Raw genomic sequence first — 20,747 nt, forward strand, 5'->3', positions numbered from 1 at the left:
GAATTAAGGGGTTTGGGGCGTAGGCAGTGAATTAAGGAGGTTTGGGGCGTAGGCAGTGAATTCAGTGGGTTTGGGGTGTAAGCAGGGAATTAAGGGGTTTGGGGCGTAGGCAGTGAATTAAGGGGTTTGGGGCGTAGGCAGTGAATTAAGGAGGTTTGGGGCGTAGGCAGTGAATTAAGGAGGTTTGGGGCGTAGGCAGTGAATTAAGGAGGTTTGGGGCGTAGGCAGTGAATTCAGTGGGTTTGGGGCATAGGCAGTGAATTAAGGGGTTTGGGGTGTAGGCAGTGAATTAAGGAGGTTTGGGGCGTAGGCAGTGAGATAGGCGGGAACCTATTTCATGAGCAAATATCAGTGATTTACAATTTTTTTCCCCCAGAATCCAATGCAGTGTGTAAATGCCATAGAACTGCTGATAAGCTATGGTAGAAATGTAACTTAAATATTCTTCTTCTTCCTCTGAAGATAATATTCATAACACCGTTGCCCAATGTCTAACGTTATCTAGGAAATTATGACATGGGAGAGGAGACAACCACTGTGCGATGTCATGTTATTGCGTTTAATTGTTGCTTTATTCGAGTTGAACAAATTCCTACAAACAAACACATACATATGATCACCCCTCCCCCCTCACACACAGACAGAGTAAACAGGGGGACATAACTGACTGTCCAGTGTGGTAACAGTGTAACAACTTCTTTTTTTTAAACGCTTCCTTCGAAACAATATCAATATTTGACTTCATTTAAGTATCATAGTAAACGTCATACAAAAATCTGATGACGCAAGGTCAGAAAACGGACCAATAAAGTGCATTTACTTGAATGTCCCTATGGAATATGGAAGTCCATGGGTGCGTTCCAGGTAAACAAACTCTGCACAGGTCTCTGCACAGGTCTCTTTACATCATTTGGAGAACTATTTAACATCTCAGGAAGCACATCAACATGATATAAGGATCCTATAAACTGCAAGGACCTGAATAGAATGAGTGTATATGGAACGCACCTAAAGTCTTAGGTAGGGCTGGATCTGACATCAGAAAAGGTAGGGCTGGATCTGACAGCAGAAAAGGTGTATCTGGAACGCACCCAAAGTCTTAGGTAGATAGTGACGTAGGCCTGGATCTACACTCTGGAACGCACCCAAAGTCTTAGGCAGGTACGGGGCCTGGATCTGACAGATGCCTGACACTTTTGATGTACAGGGTCCAGATCAGACCGCTAGCCAAGCCAGGAAGGAATATTCAGAGATTGCTTAGCCAACTGAGCCTGACAATCAACAGAATTACACAAGACACAACTACAACCACTGACACTGACACCAATAGTGCTGAGTTGAACTGAGTTTATACCCCACCTTGACCATACTTCACCCAAGTGATCGTAACATTAAATAGCCTAACTGCTGTAGATCCTAATCATTTATCACTGATGAAACACTAATGTTGTTACATTTACATTTAAAAATGTCTGTATTCATCTCTGTATTCTCTTCTCAGTGAATCCTCATCATTGAGCTTATTGTGAACTACTCTCTAAACTTGTATACAGAGGCGCAACTTTGGTTTTAGAAAAGGGGGGGGACATCATTTTTTATTTTATTTTATCCAGTCGGACAAACACTCCAAACAGTTTACCCGACTGCTCGGAGGCGTCCGCATGGTCCTAAAGCACACAGTTGCCTTGTTTTGTATCACATTCCAATGATTAAACATTCTCAAATGCAATTTCAGAATGTGGGGGGGGGGGGGGGGATATGTCCCCCGTTCCCAGTGAAAGTTGCGCCCCTGCTTCTAATACTGACTGATTGTAAGACAACATTTCAGAGGTCACACTAACATGACTCCTACTGCAACTTGATAGTCATTCTTTGTGTTTTCGACATGTAATCTCCTTGTCAACAAAAGCTTTAGTAAACCTATCATTTCATTGTGTTTTCATGTTTCAAACTGATTGAACAATAGGCTACATACACTTGTAACACTTGACAGTAAAGACAGCATACAGTCAAGTGTGCATTTGACTTCTCTGACACTTCAACGTTTTGATTGTTTTGTCTCTCTGGGAACTCTCGTGTGCCTCATGGTATGACGAAATACTTAAAAAATACAGTGTCTACTGTCCCGTGTTGCTGTGCCAGCCAGTTCTGTTACCATCCAAAGTCCATGACATGGTGAAACAAATCTATTCCATCAGTTCCCGTGAGGACATAGTGACAACACCCGAGACAGCCCTGAACAAACTCAGTCCCATTCCATTTGACTGATACAACTGAGCCAAGACAGACTTGCAGGCAGGCAGGCAGTCCAGCAAGCAGCTGACCCATCACTGAGTGCTTCACATCACCTGGTCAATGTATTGATAAGGAGACACCTAGCATTATCGGTAGACCATACTAGTCAACACCACATGTCCAGCTCATGGCTAACAGGTTAACACCCCGTCCATCACCATTGGTATCTCACATTAAGTCCTTGTGTAACTCCACCATGATGGCTGTTGTGTGTGTGACCAATCCGATCATCTCTTCTTCTTCTGTTGAGCTTTCTGCGTCTTCCTCCTTTTGATGATCATGGTGTGGAGCTTCTCGAGACCTTCCTGTAGCCCCTCCCCTATGATGGCGCAGGTGGGCTGCAGGTGCCAGGGCGTTCCATTACCCAGCTCTGCTAGCGCCAGAGAGCGCTCCATCTCGTGAAGCGGCAGGGAGTTCCTCAGGTCCTGCTTGTTGGCCACCACTAGAACAGGCACCCCCTGGTTCTCTGCTAACCTCGTGATCTTATGGAGCTCCGTCTTGGCCTCCTCCAGACGCTCCGTGTCGACGGAATCCACCACAAACACGATACCGTCGGCGCACCGCGTGTATGAGCGCCACAGGGGGCGGAGCTTCTCCTGACCGCCCACGTCCCAGAAGTGGAACGCCGCCTTCCGCCAGGACCTTCCGCCCGCGCTCAGGGACACTTTGATCTTCTCCGTGTTGAATCCCTTAGTGGGGACCGTGTTCACAAACTCATTGAAACGAAGGCGATAGAGGACAGTGGTCTTCCCAGCGCAGTCCAGACCCAGGATGACAATATGGAGGGCCTGGAAGGAAGGAAGGCTGGGGAAGATCTGGTCTGATAATCCATTCCCCATGGTGTTACTCACACTTTGAGGGAGACTCAGACAGGGGAGAAGCGGGTCTTCCCCTGTTGCTGCTTCAACAAATAATCACAAGACTTCTTTGCTCATTCCTTTTCCAGTGGGCTGTGCTGCAGCATTCACCTAGACATAAAAGAGAGAGTATACAATGTAAGCAGATGTAAAAAGCACTCAACAACCAACAAGAATAGCAGTCTATTGCTTTACAATTGGAGGGGCTATGCACTGTAAGTGAATATAAACCTTGGCGTATAGGTCTCTCTCTTCCTTATACATTTTTTATATTTCGGGCCATGAGATGAATGAGAGGTAAACCAGAGGGGTGTGAAAGGAGCCTATTTGCACATGTAGCGTCTAGAGCAGCGCTCGCAGCTCGGTGGATTTCATATGGTAATTCCCATTCAGAGACAGTAGGCTATCGATATTGAATGACAAGGACGCCGGCGTGCTCCCAACAAAATCTTTAACTCTTTAATCTTTAACTGTCTTCGGGTTGATGATCATTGCCGTTGGCACAAGGAATAACACTATTCTGCTCGTTGCCTGACAAATCGTAAATTGAGAGAATCATCTAAATAGGCTACAGAAGATTGACTGGCTGGCCATCAAGAAACTGTTGCGCGGCAACATCAGTCTTCTACCACTAACGACAAAACGAATGGGTTGACAGGCAGACAGAGGGGTTATGCCAACATGTGCTATGAAAAAACAAAACACTGCATCGAATGCTCTTATATATGTTAGTAGGCTATTGCTAGTTTGTTATTCAATCATCTTGCACTCAATAATAGGCGGTCTAGGCAGACATTCAATGCAAACTGTCATGAAACATTGGCGACGATGGTTTGGGTATAATCTAATTCATTCCACATATTGTACTAAACGTAATCTCTATGCATAATCTCCAATCTCTACACAATTATATCGTTTGTAGAATGCACACCTACCTTTGTGATGTAGGCCTATGGACTTTCCAAAACATGAAAGCGAAATCGTTGCAACAGGGTATCGTTTATGATCTCCTCTCTCTTGCTCACACTTTCAGGTCCACACGACTACTGAGCGATAAACGTGGATGGACTCCCTCTCCCTTCCATTCCCGCACCACGGGTTCAACCCAGAAGTTTCTAGCGAGAGCTCTGTTTGGTTGAAGTCCCAGAGCGCTCCGTTTTCACCTTGTCTCATTGGTGATGAGCGGTGTCTGTCTTCGTCGTCGTCCTCACGCGACACACCTCCACGCGCCACCTGTTTCTGTCACTTGGTGTCATTGAACTCTGAAATTACATTGTACTGGTTGCAATGAAAAGGGCGTGTTATATATTCTAGATGTATTTGTACTTGATTGATATGATGTTTTCTGTGTAACATGTGTATCTTATCTGGAACTCATCTATAGGCTACACTTGTGTGGCTTGTGATTGAAATGTTTCAAGTTTCATTGATTGCAACAAACGTCAAGAATATGAAAAATATTAAGATCTAGGTCTTCTTAAAATATGTGTCCTGCCTAAATGTGTATGTTCAAATACAAATAGGGCCAATGTTTGCCGATTTAAAAAAAAGGATTATATCAGAAAGGAAAAAAGCAATCATGTAAGATCAAAACACGGTGATTTTCTTTACCAAGATGAGGACCATCAAGAGCACATTTACTGAGTGACTTGGGTGGTCTCTCGGATCTGGTCTGATCGCTCAACAGTTTCAATTGTATGATCTGAAAGACGCCAGACATTGTGATGGTAGGAAATGTACATTTGAAATAACATTGCAGTGCAAACACTGAGAACACATTGATTGAATCGATGTTGTTTCCACTTCAATGAAATTACGTTGAACCAACGTGGAACTAACGTTGAATTGATGTCTGTGCCCAATCGCATGCTCAATTTACTAGTGATAGTTATGTCTCTCATTGGAAAGCCTAGGTCTTTCTTTTGATATACTAAAGTGACCAAAATGACTTTTTCAGGTACTCGAATATTGTAGGATATGAATTACAAGTTAATTTTACAGGCTACACAGGAGGCCAAGGTTTGAGATGAAGACAAGACACTGGAACTAATACATTTTTAATAATGTATTAGCCCATCTTGAGTTCATTTGATTGTCCATCGTGGTTAGACTTTTGGCCTGGTAATTACCAGACTGATTTGCGAACCATTCATGTAAGCTCGCGAGATCAGGCGGCTTTCGAGGCTAGGTTAGACTCGAGGACAAAACAACTATGAAATTCTCTTTCTCGGTGTGAGTTCATGCAAATAACTCTCAGAAGGCGTTATGCATTTTCTATCAGAGTTTTTAATGACAAAAGCATCCAATCTTCCATACTCGCCAACACACAAATTACAAACGTCTTATTGGTATTTTTCTTTTTATAGAGCAAATAGCAATACTTATTTCCAGACGTAGTCCAAATGTAAAGATCCGCATTAAAATTAACATCATATAACTTATATATCATTTATACTTTTTGGTCTTTTGTCTTTGGAACAAAAACAACACAGATGTCCAAGCAGTACACATCATCTGTGGTTGACACTAGTCCCTGAAGGGCAAGCTAACCCTCCTTTCACACTAGTAAACCCTCTACTGAATACAGAGTGAATGTTATAACTATTAGAACTGTCTAAACTGTGTTATAATGATGTTATAACTTTTGGGATTCATTGATGCTAAATATGCAGTGTCTTCATGGTCCTGGCCATGGTGTCTGAGTCCCAGCGTGCCACGTCCCACCCCAGGAACCACCCTGTGAAGGTGGGGGGCTCATGACCCTGCTTCACCACCACTATGGAGGTCCTCTTATCCCGACCGCCCGGATCCGTCTCGATGTATGTCTTGGCTGTAAGGAAGGGAGCACATAGATGTTATCAATGGGATAAACCATAGAAAAGAGAGTGTTCACACTTCTTATATATTAAAGGTATATACTATATATATATATATATATACTATATATATATATATATATATATATACACACACACATATATATTATACATATGTGTATTATAGTAAACTATGTATTAAACGTACTACGAAAAATAAATTACCCTATATACACACACAACGCAAAGACCAAAACTCACCTGATTTTACAGATTCAGTTCTCTCAACTTCATTGGCATCTTTGCCAATCCAGATAAACACCTATCACAAAAAAATAACATCAATGTAGTTCAACCTCCATAGAGTTAGAAATGGGCTGAAAATGGTCATTTGAGGATATGTAACAAGCTCCATACCTGATCCCAGACGTCCAACAGCATCACGTCATCCTCTGCTAGATCCTCCTGACTGAACTCTCCTGGAACCTCCTCAATCTGAAAGCAGTATTTGTCATCTATCTATTTGAGTGTGTGTATGTGTGTGTGTGAGTGTGTGAGTGTGTGAGGGAGTGAGTGAGTGAGAGTGAGTGAGTGAGAGTGTGTGGTACTCACGATGAACCTGCCAGTCTTGTTGGAGCAGGCGAACAGGCGAGGTTGTTGAGTGAGGCTCTTACTCGCCAGTCTCTCTGATGTCTGGTAGTCCTTCTTTCCCCCTAACGCTGCCCAGAGGTCCGCTACAACCAAACAAAACAAATCTGCTTGGGTTTCTTTGCATCTTCAACTTGTGATATACATTTTAGGACTAAAAACCTCATACTTGTCAATCTGTCTGAAGACTTTCCTTGTGTCAGTGTTCCCCCTGGTGACTTTCCTGAATACTACATCACATCTCATTTTTATTTTATTTTACCTTTATTTGACTAGGCAAGTCAGCTAAGAAAAAACATCTTATTTTCAATGACGGCCTAGAAACAGTGAGTTAAAGGCCTTGTTCAGGCGGAGAACAACAGATATTTAACTTGTCCGCTCTGGGATTCGATCGTGCAACCTTCCAGTTACTAGTCCAACGCTCTAACCACTAGGGTACCTGCCACCCCTCATAAAGCTTCTTGGAGTAGAACTTCTGATCTAATATCAAGAACCTGTCCATATATTCTTATTCATTATGAACTAAAAAGGAAAACTAATACTACATTAGCACTCCTTCCCTGAGACGTTTTATGAACATGAGCCCAGGCCGAGGAATCTGTATGATATTCTCACCTGGTTCCTGTCCCTCTACGATGCGTTGCGTCTGACACTTCAGCACCTGACTCAGGTACTGGGCCCCCCGCTCTTCGTCCTCGCTGGCGCCCTTACCCACCCACAGGTAGCTCCCCCCCGAGGGCAGCTTCAGCAGGTATGCGTCGTTAGAGTTCAGGCTGCCAGCCTCCGCATCCACCTGCCACAACACACACACAACAGACAATGCAACTGGGATCTAGTGGTGAGCAAATGCTGACCTTCAGTCTAGATGATAGGAAATGACAAATGAGCATCGAAAATGCCAATGCAAAAAAATCAAATTTAGCATTCACAATATGCTAAATATGCCTATTCACAATATAGTGTGAAAACTGCATTTATGTGTGTTTACCTTGTATCTCTGCCAATCAAACAACCATAGGTGTGTGTCTGTGTGAGAGAATATCCTTACCTCTGCGATGCGTGTGATGGTGCCCAGGTTACGTCGGACCTGAAACAGGCGTGTGGGGTCCGCAGATGCCTGGCCTCCGATGCGTGAGGTACCACTCTTATACACGATGAGGGGTTTGGCTTTGAACAGACTCAGGAGATGGGCAGGCTCTTTTCCTTGGGATACTCTCACCTAGGACACCAAAAGAGAGTATTAACGCATATCAAATTGGGTACAGGATCTCATGGATAGCAAAGCCATAGCTGGAGGGCCAGGTAGAAAACTATGCTGTAGACAACCACTAGGGGGCACTATAACACGGAAAACACAGTGGAAGATTCTCATTTGGGCAAAATACGGTTATCTATCCTCTGTGACCCAGAAACCGATAAGTTGCCGAGTGGTCGAGGAAAGTGTCAATTCATTAGTAGGCAAACAAAGGAGTCTGCTCCCTCTTCGATGGCCTCCTTCGGCAGCGGATGCACAAGAGTGTCCTCGCGGCAGCTAGCGCAGAAGGGTTTTATAATCCGCCACATCCACTTTGAATCAGATGTTTTTTTCGAAGGAGAAAAACATGTACACATTTAAAAACTATACTCTACTTATCTATAAACTGTCTTCCACAACTAGCTCCATTTGTTGTCATTTATTTGGATATTCCATCCCTGCAAACGCATTTTGAGAGTTTGGGACTAAGATTGTATCTGCATTTTTGTCGAAATGTTGTTATTGACATAGCCTTGTTCTGTTCAATGTTCTCTACCAATATAGTACTCTAAATACCCCAAATCATGTTGTTAATTTCAAAAGAATACAAGATAAACATCGCGGACACCATTCAAACCATTGAGGGATCAGAACTTTAATTATCTTAGAATCATCTTTTTCCACATTGAACCTTTTAGTCCCAAGCTCTCAATTTGCCTGATGAGGCACGAGTGGAGAAGGAGATTCTCATTTCATACAAGCGCATTTGTTTCCACGTTTCCTCTCCTTGATTACCTTTGACCTTTTAAAAAAAAAGAGATGAGGAGAGGATGGAGGAGTTAGTAAAACCAATTGAGAATCTCCCAGCGGTACCCTGAGCTAACAGTTTATCATAAAACATTGAATCAGATAATGAGATACCAACTTCACAACCAGAGAAAATATTTCATCATGCCCTGTAGGCATGGAGTAAACCCTGATGAAACAATCAAATTAGGGAACTATGGGCTGGAGAGAAAAACCTCTAGTATCACACTTTACAACTGTGATCTAAAAAAAACCATTTAAAACTTTCTACAGCTTTTACACATTTCCACTGAGCAGTAGTGTGTGTGTCTTTCGAAGGCTTTGGGATAAAGCACATCCACTGGACATCTGTGGACATTGGACAATAAGAGATCCTCAACTTAATTTATGTTAGACTTACCTGAACTGCATTCCCACCCAGAGAGCGATCGAGCTCCACAGTTAGGAAGGCAGAAGCTGTGAGCTCATCTAGAGTGCTGCTAGCCCCCTGCCTGCCACAGGAAATATAGGGATCAATCAATTCATTCATCAATCAATCCATCCAACCAATCAACCAATCAATTTAATTGAATATATAAGTACAGGTCTACCAGACTCACCAGGTGTAGATGATCTGTCCTCTCTGATATGTATAGAGGATGATGTAACAGTCTCCTCCATAGAACTGACCATACGTCTTTGGGTCAACTGGGACGCGACCACTGCTCTCCACTCTGAAGATCTGGAACATGAAACATGCATCTGGCTTGTTATTCTACTATCTTTTGTTTACAATCTATGTGATTGGAATTGTCAGTTGAATAAAACACCTGACTCATTTTTAGATTAGCACATTTCCTTATTCACTGCTCGTAATGCTTGCGTAATGAGGAACCTTGCCTGATACCTGAAGGCCTGTGTTAGCTCCCTGATCTATTGCTTAGACCTTAGCTCAGCGGGCTAACAGTCTTGTGGCAGTAACACATGGTTCTGTACCTGAGTGTCTCCTGTGCCGTCATCCACCATGTTATAATGGGCTGCCATGCCCTGGGACTCATGGAGTTTGGAGGCATCGAACTCCACCTGACGTATCTTTGCGATCCTCTCGGTCACAAAGACCTTCCCAAACCCTTCGCTCTGGTTTTTATCCTTCCAGCCCTGGAAGAAATGCCTGAAGATGGGAGTCTCCCCACCTTCTGGAAGTACCTGGATCTGGAAATAGAGGAGTTGTTTCTATGAATATGTCAGGGTTGGGGATCAACTCTCCTTCAGTCCTGATTAAGATGGCGCCGAAGAGGATGGCTGCCGTTTTACATGTTCCTAACCAATTGTGCTATTTTGTAATTTTTTGCCTTGTAACTTATTTTTTAACTTATTTTGTACATAATGTTGCTGCCACCGTCTCTTATGACCGAAAATAACTTCTGGACATCAGAACAGCGATTACTCACCACGAACTAGTAGAATCTTTTTTCTTTAACGAGTCTGACGAGAAGGATATACTGCTCTCCCGGGAACAGGCCCAGATCCCCATAATTTGTGTAAAGAAAAGAGGACACAGATCTGGCTGCCTTCTGAAAATCGGTAAGCGAGCGAGTAAACTCTCACTGCCATCCATTCTACTTGCTAACATGCAATCTGTTACACCCTAATCTGTTTCACCTGTCTTAGTGATTGTCCCACCCCACTCCAGGTGTTGCCCATCTTCCCCATTATCTCCTGTGTATTTATTCTGGTGTTCTCTGTTTGTCTGTTGCCAGTTCATCTTGTTTGTCAAGTCAACCAGCGGTTTTGTATCAGCTCCTGCTTTTCCCCAGTCTGTCTTTTCTCGTCCTCCTGTTTTTGATCGTTGTCTGTTCTGACCTTGAGCCCGCCCGCCTGACCACTCTGCCTGCCCCTGAACCTGAACCTGAGCCTGAACCTGAGCCTGAGCCTGAGCCTGAGCCTGAGCCTGAGCCTGAGCCTGAGCCTGAGCCTGAGCCTGCCTGCCATCCTGTACCTTTGCCCGTCTCTGGATTACCGACCTCTGCCTGACCTGACCTGACCCTGAGCCTGCCTGCCTTCCTGTACCTTTGCCCCTGTTGCTGTAATCAACATTGTTACTTTGACACGGTCTGCATCTGGGTCTTACCTTATCCTGATACAATCATTGGAAAATAAAATTGATGACCTACGATTACGATTATCCTACCAACGGGACATTAAGAACTGTAATATCTTATGTTTCACAGAGTCGTGCCTGAATGTCAACACGGATAATATGGAGCTGGCGGGATTTTCCATACACCTGCTGAACAGAGAAGCTAGGTCTGGTAAGACGAGGGGTGGGGGTGTGTGTCTTTTTGTCAATAACAGCTGGTGCACGATGCCTAATATTAAAGAAGTCTCAAGGTATTGCTCGCTTGAGGTAGAGTACCTTAAACTGTAGACCACACTATCCACCAAAATAATTCTCATCTATATTATTTGCAGCTGTCTATTTGCCACCACAGAAGAAGCTGGCACTAACACCGCACTCAAACAACTCCATAAGGCCATAAGCAAACAAGAAAATAATCACCCAGAAGCGACGCTCCTAGTGGCCGGGGACTTTAATGCAGGGAAACTTAAATCAGTTTCACCAAATATTTACCAGCATGTCACATGTGCAACCAGAGGGGAAAAAACTCTAGACCACCTTTACTCCACACAGAGATGCGAACAAAGCTCTAACCCGCCCTCCGTTTGGACAATCTGACCATAATTCTATCCTCCTGATTCCTGCATACAAGCAAAAACTAAAGCAGGAAGTACCAGTGACTCGCTCAATACGGAAGTGGTCAGATGACGCGGATGCTAAGCTACAAGATTGTTTTGCTAGCCCAGACTGGAATATGTTCCGGGATTCATCCAATGGCATTGAGGAGTATACCACCTCAGTCATCGGCTTCATCAATAAGTGCATTGACGACGTCATCCCCACAGTGACTGTGCGTACATATTCCAACAAGAAGCCATGGATTACAGGCAACATCCACATCGAGCTAAAGGCTAAAGCTGGCGCTTTCAAGTAGCGTGACACTAATCCCACTATGCCCTCAGACGAACCATCAAACAAGCAAAGCGTCAATACATGATTAAGATTGAATCCTACTACACCGGCTTTGACTCTCATCGGATGTGGCAGGGCTTGAAAAAAATGATGGACTGCAAAGGGAAACACAGACGTGAGCTGCCCAGTGACGCAAGCCTACCAGACGAGCTAAATGCTTTTATGCTCGCTTCGAGGCAAGCAACACTGAAGCATGATCGAGAGCACCAGCTGTTCTGGATGTCTATGTGATAACGCTCTCGGTAGCCGATGTGAGCAAGACCTTTAAACAGGTCAACATTCACAAGCCGCAGGGTCAGATGGATTACCAGGACGTGTACTCAAAGCATGCGCGGACCAACTGGCAAGTGTCTTCACTGACATTTTCAACCTCTGACTGAGTCTGTAATACCTACATGTTTCAAGTAGACCAACATAGTTCCTGTGCCCAAGGAAGCGACGGTAACCTGCCTAAATGATTACCGCCCCTTGGCACTCACGTCGGTAGCCATGAAGTGCTTTGAAAGGCTGGTCATGGCTCACATCAACAGCATCCTCCTGGATACCCTAGACCCATTCCAATTCGCATACCGCCCCAACAGATCCACAGATGATGCAATCTCACTCGCACTCCACATTGCCCTTTCCCACCTGGACAAAAGGAACACCTTACTACAGCTCAGCGTTCAACACCATAGTGCCCACGAAGCTCATCACTAAGCTAAGGACCCAGGGACTAAACACCTCCCTCTGCAACTGGATCTTGGACTTCCTGACGGGCCGCCCCCAGGTGGTTAGGGTAGACAACAACACATCTGCCATGCTGGTCCTCAACACTGGGGCCCCTCAGGGGTGTGTACTTTGTCCTTTCCTGTACTCCCTGGTCACCCACGACTGCGTGGCCAAACACAACTCCAACATCATCATTAAGTTTGCTGTTGACACAACAACGGTAGGCCTGATCACCGATAACAATGAGACAGCCTATAGGGAGGAGGTCAGAGAACTGCCCCACCCCCATTTGTTTTGTACACTGCTGCTACTCGCTGTTTATTATCTATGCATAGCCAATTCACCTCTACCTACATGTACAAATTATTATTTACTTGAGTTAATTTGGTAAATATTTTCTTAACTCTTCTTGAACTGCACTGTTGGTTAAGGGCTTGTATGTAAGCATTTCACAGTAAGGTCTAGACTTGTTGAATTCGGTGCATGTGACAAATGAAGTTTGATTTGATCAGTTTAGCAGGTCATGAACTGACATAGACTGATATTTGAGTCACGAGTTGATCCAATCAAAAGATCCAACCAAAGCAATTATGACTGACGCTATATGGATGATAATGAGCATGAACCTGTGTGTTAGCTGGGTAGCCCATCTGCTTGATGAAGCCCTCAGCAGTCTTCATGGCAGTCTTCCTCTCGCTGGGGTTGGCGTTACGGCCTTTATGGGTGATGATGGAAGATTCATGCAGAAGAAGAGGTACAAAAAAGATGGGAGGTACTAAAGGATGAGGGGATGAATTTAGATGGCCAAGATAAGCATGTGTAGCAGTTTAAATACGTACCTTTCCAGACAAAGATTATCTTGCTCTTCTCGTGGTCCAGGATGAAGCACTCGTCAGACAGCAGATGGCTCTGAGAGAACGGGTTCTCCTCTGAGACCAGGGTCACCTGCATTTCTCCGGACGCATCAGATACCTGAAAGGAACAACAGCGAGATGAGTGTGTGTGTGTGAGTGTGTGTTAGAGTTTGTATAGACTATGTACCGTACCATGTAGAGTTTGGCCATCTTCCTGTTGGAGATATCTGCCACCATATCGTCATTGTCATCACCTTCTGGTAGATCTGGCTTGTTGCCAAGTACCTGTTAAAGTTGACCGGTAAAAACACAAAGACAAAAAAGACCAAGATAATATTGACTTGTGTTAATGGAGATAGCAAAATGATAGTGTACAGAACTGGATTATTTAACTGTCATACAGTTAAGTGCCTGCAGTAATTCAAGATTAATGTTCATTCAAGAGTGCAAATTTTAGACTAGGGAATGAAAGTTCAATATTGTAAAAATACATATTGAATTAACATCTGTCACCTCAGTTAACTCAGGCGGCTCGCTCCACTCTTCCACGACAACCAGCTTTGCTCGGCCATTCCTCTCATTGTCCCGGATACTTGCAGCCACCTGTGCTGCCTTCAGGCGCTCAAATTTGTTGCACTCTGAACCGCACCACTGGTAGATAACCTATAGACAGGTAACAGGTACGGTTCATTTGAAAGAAGGTTGTTGCTCACTTTATAAAGTTCCAGGTGCATACAGGCGTTTAGCTTCGAGGGATAACTAACACTATGCTGGGGCAAGCAGATGACCCAGGTTCAAACCCAGTGGGTCACTGTTATGTGGCAATACATCCTGATTTCAGGCAATATTAAAATAAGAGAACAGTACAGCTTTTGGATTTAGTTTGGTAAACATTAGGACACCTTGTATATCAAATGATCTGATACATAGACCCACCTCAAGTCAACATACCGTAGGCCTACATATTTAAGAAGAACTCAAGCCGAACAGTTAATATTTGACTTTCAACAGAATTTGAAGTTTGACTGGACAATGTGTCTGTTTTCTCAGGAAGATGACAGTCAAACAAATGAAATGTTGTTACAGGGTGACTGAGTGCACTACCATCTGTGCCATACAAGTGGCAGAGGCAGTGTTCCCAACATAGACACTATACCATTGATACATGTTCTATATCTATATGGTATACTCTCACATAGAGGGAGGCTAAAGTACAATCTACTGATCTGTCGATCCATCGATGAGTCAATTAGTCAATCAGTAGATCAATTAATCAATCAATCAAAACTTACTGCTCCAAGGTCCACGATGAAGCAGTCCCCTGTGTTGAAGCTGGACCAGTTGAGGGTGACCTCAGTTGCCCTGACGACGCGGCGACCTTTGATATGGAATAGTCTCAGAGCTGACAGGTCGTTGGTGACCACGTGATGGAACCCAGAGGCCACGCCTCCAGCCTAAAATAGATCAGGATAGAATAGAAAAAACGGAGTAGATCAGGATAAAATTGAAAACTTCATTGCTCCCAAGAGGGAATTTGTCTTGCTCAGTTTAAAAGCAATACAAGATTTAGATGTACATAGCATACATCACATACAAAACAAGATACACAGTTACATAGTACCCAACACAAACATCCCTGAAACAACATATAAAAGGCAACGTCAGAGCCTATGAGCCTGTGAGGTTGAACAAGATTAGAATGTCAAGTTGTTCCTTCTAGTGATTGGGCAATATTAAGGACAATGAAGAAAGGTTCAGAACCAAGAAAAACAAACAATGTGAGGATCAGGCATAACTGTTTTTCCTTTTCATCTGCACACCAGGTTCCTTTACCATCCCATGAGTCAGTGTTGCTGCCCATGGTCAGGACCAAACATTACAACAAGTCTTTATTTAATAGCAGACCTCCAGAGTATGATGCTCAGGGTCTGAAATGTGGCAAATGGAATGAATGTTCACTGCTAAAAACAAGGGTGCTTTTTGGTTCAATATAACACCATATCTTCTAGTAGTAAATAGCAGTAAGACAGATACAGGAACAAATATAATATTAGTGAAATAAACTGAAATAAAATGCATCAGTAAGACAATATTGTACTTTATATGTGATGCCTCCCTTGAAGTAGCGTGTGAAGGCGGTGGACTCGAACCCCTGCAGTTCTCGGTACTGGACAGGCTTCCCTCCTAGGAAATCATCCAGCTGAACAGTAAAGATGGCCGCCGCCGTGCTCTCGTCCTGGCTGCACTCCTTACCTAAGGAGAGAACATGAGTGGTACAGTACTTAAATACAATGTGATAAATGTTAGCATGAAATGAGAGAGTATTCAAGTTTAGACAAAGGAACTTAAGCACAATGTTCATTCTTATGAGTCAAACTGCCTAGCTGATGTTATCACTGTGATGTTCATAGTATGCTTTATTTTCACACTGTGTGGCGTGGGCCTGTTTGTTCACATCTTTTTTGTCACCCTTGCAGATAGATAGCTTGGCAATAATAATCACACTGGTGATGCGGTTTTCATATTTTCACTCTCAAACAGAATCTAACAGCCTTGCGTGTTGCCATTGTACATTTCTGGGTAACTGCTGCTGCTGCACAACACAACAGTGGTTTAACACCTATCTCAAGGCCTTCAGACTGTTAAACAGCCATCCTTAACACAGAGATGCTGCTGCCTGGGTACAGACTTGAAATCATTGGCCACTTGAATAAAGGGATCACTAGTCACTTTCATAATGCCACTTCAATAATGTTTACATATCTTGCATTAGTCATCTTATATGTTTATACTATATTTTATACCATTCTATTGCATCTTTCCTATGCCGCTCTGTCATTGCTCATCCATATATTTATATGTATATGGTTTTATTAGGTAGTTGTTGTGGAATTGTGAGAATACAGTGTTAGATATTGCTGCACTGTCGGAAATAAAGGCACAGGCATTTCGCTACAGTCGCAATAACATCTGCTAACCATGTGTATGTGACCAATGCAATTGGATTTGATTTGAGGAGCTGGAACCCTGTCAGTGGTACCTTGTAGGCATGATGAGGTAGGTAAACAGTCCAAGTCATACCTACTATTTTGGTGTGACTAACATAGTTAGACATTAGCTAGCAGTCTATGACATGTTGCCATTCTAATTTAGTGAGTTACTGAATGAAGGAACTGAGGGAAGAAAGCATAGTGTGAAAGAAATCCTTTGGGGGTCCATTAGCGTGTTTAGTGGTTAATGATTAATAATGGGGGGGGGGGGGTGAAGGAGGAGAGGAAAGAGGAAGGGTGGAAGAGAGAGAAGGTGGGAGAGAGAGAGAGAGAGAGAGAGAGGGTGTGGGCGAGAGAGAGACATAAAAATATATGATTATGTGTCAAGGAAGGAAGCTGGAGTTACAGATCAGTAGCCTTGACTTGCATGGTTCAGTCGTCCCACCACAAAACTAACAGTACTTTCAGGTACAATGGGTGTACTCTGAGGCAGCTGAACAGAGAAGTTACTCAAAGGTTAATGAAAAGGCGTGATCATTTTCCCAGATTAGGTGTGGAACGAGGACTGATATAGTTTACGACCACTGCTGAGAATGACCGTATCTTATCCAGGAAGATTCATGATCGTCAATCACCCCACCCAGATAGTCACTTTCATTTTTTACTTCAGGCAAAAAAAAACTGTATTCAGCTCAGCTGATGACAAGATCGGCTGACTTGCTTCTGCTTTACTTCTCTGTACACTAAGACAACAGCACCTCGAGACCTCACAGTTGTGGAACGTTACGAAACGTCACTCACACACAGGGATGGAAATTAAGCTAGCCCATTAACTCATTGCCAGTACTTTTCAGACAGGGCTAGTACAAAATGTGCCCAACTAGCTACCCGGCTATTGACATTTTGTCTTTTCAAACATCGCATGGCATTTAGACCTGGGCTCTGACAAAGGCCTTGAGGCCTATACGTAAGACTGGCTGTCCAGTGCCCAAAATCCTTCTGTTCCATCCCTGCTCACACACGATCATCCATTAAGAGCAGAGGCATTCTACTGTTAGGTTGACATGGGGTCTTTCAGGCGAGGTGCAGGCCAGCAATGCCAAATAATAGTGATTATTTAATCAATTTCTCAACTATCTTTTTTTGTGTTTTTTTAGTTTTTTTAAAAACATTTTACCCCTTTTTCTCCCCAATTTCGTGGTATCCAAATGTTTAATAGTTACTATCTTGTCTCATCGCTACAACTCCCGTACGGGCTCGGGAGAGACGGTTGAAAGTCATTTTTCCTCTGATACACGACCCAACCAAGCCGCACTGCTTCTTAACACAGCGCCATCCAACCCGGAAGCCAGCCGCACCAATGTGTCGGAGGAAACACTGTGCACCTGGCAACCTTGGTTGGCGCACACTGCGCCCGGCCCGCCACAGGAGTCGCTGGTGCGCGATGAGACATGGATTTCCCTACCAGCCAAACCCTCTCTAACCCGGGCGACGCTAGGCCAATTGTGCGTCGCCCCACGGACCTCCCAGTCGCGGCCGGTTACGACTCAACTATCTTTCTCAACATTATCAGCATCTCATATCTGCATTTGTGGTGTCAAGCCAAACCATCTATCTTGTTCTGTCTTGTAATGTACAGCCTGTTCTTCTCTTATATGAATACATCTACTCAGATATGATCCTATGATGAAGGGAATGTGTTATAACACTGTTGGTATATTATGTCCTTTGATGCTAAGTTATTTTAGCTATTGATAATGTATTTATTAATGTTAATGAGAAGGTTCTGAGAATATTATGCCATGGATTCCAGCCTGTAGATATCCAAGGATCCATAACCCTCCATCAGTTAACAAATCATCCAGCGTGTGACATGTTGTGTGAAAGAGCCTGAGGAAACACACTCGCTCATTCACTCCGACTCACCCAGCCAGAAGTGCAGGTCGTAGAAGCAGCTATCCCGCTGTTTGACGGTGTGGAGGACCACGTACGCGTCCCCAACATAGAAGCTCCCGTGCAGGTTCTCAGGCACAGGGACCAGCTCAATCTTCTCTATCCTCCATATCTGGAGACCGGCTGCCCTGCCTGCCTTGTCAAACTCCCTGTGGTAGAGCACCATGGTTCCTCTGGTTGTCTGGTGGCAGACGGGCGACGGCTGGATGTGGATCCCTGGTGTGGTGAGAAGAGTATGAGGTGAGAGCGAGGCACAGACTGCTTCTCTGTTCTCTGTCTGGTCCAGGGGAGGAGTGAGTCAATAGCAGCAGTGTGCAGGGCTCTAAGGCTGAGGTTGAGGCTGAGAGGAGGTGGGTGTGTCTTAGAAGCGGCCAAAGTACACACACAATTCGTGCGCACACACACAATTTGTGCGCACACACACAATTTGTGAGCACACACACACACACACACACACACACACACACACACACACACACACACACACACACACACACACACACACACACACACACACACCTTTTCATTACACCTACATATTACTGTCTCTATCCATGCTCAATATTTCCAATATGCCCTTGGAAAAGCGCTCAGAGTAAAGGTTCTGCTATAATAACTTTATTACATCATAATATTAGGCTTCAAATAACTTGCATTCAGATCAGGTCAACAGAGATGTTTATCTTGTAGTTTCCACAGAGCTCAGCAGATCAAATCAAATTATATTTATCACATGCGCCGAATACAACATGTGTAGACCTTACCTCGAAATGCTTACTTACAAACCCTTAATCAACAATGCAGTTTAAAAAATAGAGTAGTAAATATTTACTAAATAAACTAAGTAAAACATTTCATAAAAAGTAACACAATAAAATTCCGTAACAATAACGAGGCCATATATACAGGGGGTACCGGTACAGAGTCAATGTGCGGGGGTTCAGGTTAGTCGAGGTAGTCGAGGTAACGCTACCTTGTCCCGGACCTGCTGTTTTGGACTCTCTCTACCGCACCTGCTGTATCTAACTCTGAATGATCGACTATGAAAGCAAACTGACATTTACTCCTGAGTTGCTGACCTGTTGCACCCTCTACAACCAATTTGATTATTATTATCTGACCGTGCTGGTCATCTATGAACGTTTTAACTTCTTGGCCATGTTCTGTTATAATCTCCAGCCGGCACAGCCAGAAGAGGACTGACCACCTCTCAGAGCCCGGTTCCTCTCTTGGTTGCTTCCTAGTTTCTGGCCTTTCTAGGGAGTTTTTCCTAGCCACCGTGCTTCTACATCTGCATTGCTTGCTGTTTGGGGTTTTAGGCTGGGTACCGGTACAGCACTTTGTGACATCAGCTGCCGTAAAAAGGGCTTTAAATTTTTTTTTTTTGGGGGGGGGTCAAGGTAAATAGTCCAGGTGGCCATTTGATTCATTGTTCAGAAGTTGGAGGTAGAAGCTGTTAAGAAGCCTTTTGGACCTAGACTTGGCGCTTCGGTACCGCTTTGCCGCAGGGTAGCAGAGAGAACAGTCTATGACGTGGGTGACTGGAGTCTTTGACCATTTTTGGGGACTTCCTCTGATGCCGCCTAGTATATAGATCCTGGATGGCAGGAAGCTTGGCCCTAGTGATATATTGGGCCATACACATTACCCTCTGTAGCGCCTTACGGTCGGATGCCGAGCAGTTGCCATACCGGATGCAACCGGTCAGGATGCTCTCGATGGTGCAGCTGTATAACTTTTTTAGGATCTGGGGATCCATTCCAAATCATTTCAGTCTCCCCTGATGGAAAAGGTTTTGTCGTGCCCTCTTCATGACTGTTTTGGTGTGTTTGGACCATGATATCAGTGTGTGGTTTTTTGTCTCTGCACTTATAAACACAAAGAACCGGGAAAAAGCCCCATAATTGCATCAGTTCAGAACTGATCTCTACTCTGGTTTAAAGAAATATTACCATTTGACCAAGAAACTAAATATAAACCAGACATTACAGAATGGTTCCCTTTCAAGTTCCCTATTTCTGGTTTCGAATTAGACTGGTCTCTAAAGGTCATGGTTTAGGGGAGAGCCTTAGTGCGATGGTATTCAAAACTTGTAGATTTACCAGCCGTACCTGCTCAATTCCAACACATTGCACAGCTTGGGGCCAAATTTTTGGAAAATGTCAAGCATTTTCCTCATAAGTCTTGAAATGCAATGACAGTCTGTAGTACAACTACTTACTACTAACTATTACATAAGTGTTTTTTTTACAAGACCAATCTGCTAATGTTGTGCAACTAATCTGTTTTGAGTACTGTAGAGTTTTAACCCCCTCAAAAATAAGGTTATTTTAAAGTTGGTGACGCCAGTGACCAGTTTCCACTTAGTGTCAGTTAATGTGAGCAATGGAAGAGGAGGAACCAGACCAATGATGGAAGCTTTAGGATGGTGATTCCTCACGAAACCAGGACAAAATAAGACCATGATTCGGGACTTTCACAACATTTAATAAATAGAATGGTCCTTTGAAGG

At 43.8% G+C, this 20,747-nt stretch overlaps 2 protein-coding genes across 2 annotated transcripts; both read right to left on the reverse strand.

Moving 5' to 3' along the window:
* Positions 1 to 545: 545 nt before the first annotated feature.
* Positions 546 to 4,249, reverse strand: LOC109908438 (ADP-ribosylation factor-like protein 4A). Its single transcript, XM_020507074.2, has 2 exons — positions 4,088 to 4,249; positions 546 to 3,263 (listed from the first exon to the last, which is right to left on the reverse strand). The coding sequence occupies exon 2, from the start codon at positions 3,132 to 3,134 to the stop codon at positions 2,523 to 2,525; it is 612 nt and encodes a 203-aa protein (XP_020362663.1). The 5' UTR covers positions 3,135 to 3,263; positions 4,088 to 4,249; the 3' UTR covers positions 546 to 2,522.
* A 1,171-nt stretch (positions 4,250 to 5,420) lies between these two features.
* Positions 5,421 to 18,529, reverse strand: LOC109907360 (adseverin). The gene is made up of 16 exons (XM_020505283.2): positions 18,209 to 18,529; positions 15,391 to 15,545; positions 14,585 to 14,746; positions 13,806 to 13,955; positions 13,485 to 13,577; positions 13,278 to 13,410; positions 13,065 to 13,153; positions 9,633 to 9,848; positions 9,257 to 9,378; positions 9,058 to 9,148; positions 7,665 to 7,835; positions 7,232 to 7,409; positions 6,581 to 6,702; positions 6,386 to 6,463; positions 6,230 to 6,290; positions 5,421 to 5,982 (listed from the first exon to the last, which is right to left on the reverse strand). The coding sequence occupies exons 1-16, from the start codon at positions 18,399 to 18,401 to the stop codon at positions 5,813 to 5,815; spliced, it is 2,184 nt and encodes a 727-aa protein (XP_020360872.1). The 5' UTR covers positions 18,402 to 18,529; the 3' UTR covers positions 5,421 to 5,812.
* Positions 18,530 to 20,747: the final 2,218 nt, after the last annotated feature.

Source organism: Oncorhynchus kisutch, linkage group LG17 (assembly GCF_002021735.2).
Source record: "Oncorhynchus kisutch isolate 150728-3 linkage group LG17, Okis_V2, whole genome shotgun sequence".
Taxonomy (NCBI): domain Eukaryota; kingdom Metazoa; phylum Chordata; class Actinopteri; order Salmoniformes; family Salmonidae; genus Oncorhynchus; species Oncorhynchus kisutch.

Coding starts and splice junctions, on each gene's coding strand:
- LOC109908438 (XM_020507074.2), bottom strand. CDS start 3,134: ATGGGGAATGGATTATCAGACCAGATCTTCCCCAGCCTTCCTTCCTTC.
- LOC109907360 (XM_020505283.2), bottom strand. CDS start 18,401: ATGGTGCTCTACCACAGGGAGTTTGACAAGGCAGGCAGGGCAGCCGGT. Junction 15,546..18,208: donor CGACCTGCACTTCTGGCTGG/GTGAGTCGGAGT, acceptor TTCTCTCCTTAG/GTAAGGAGTGCAGCCAGGAC. Junction 6,703..7,231: donor CGTAGAGGGACAGGAACCAG/GTGAGAATATCA, acceptor GTTTGGTTGTAG/CGGACCTCTGGGCAGCGTTA.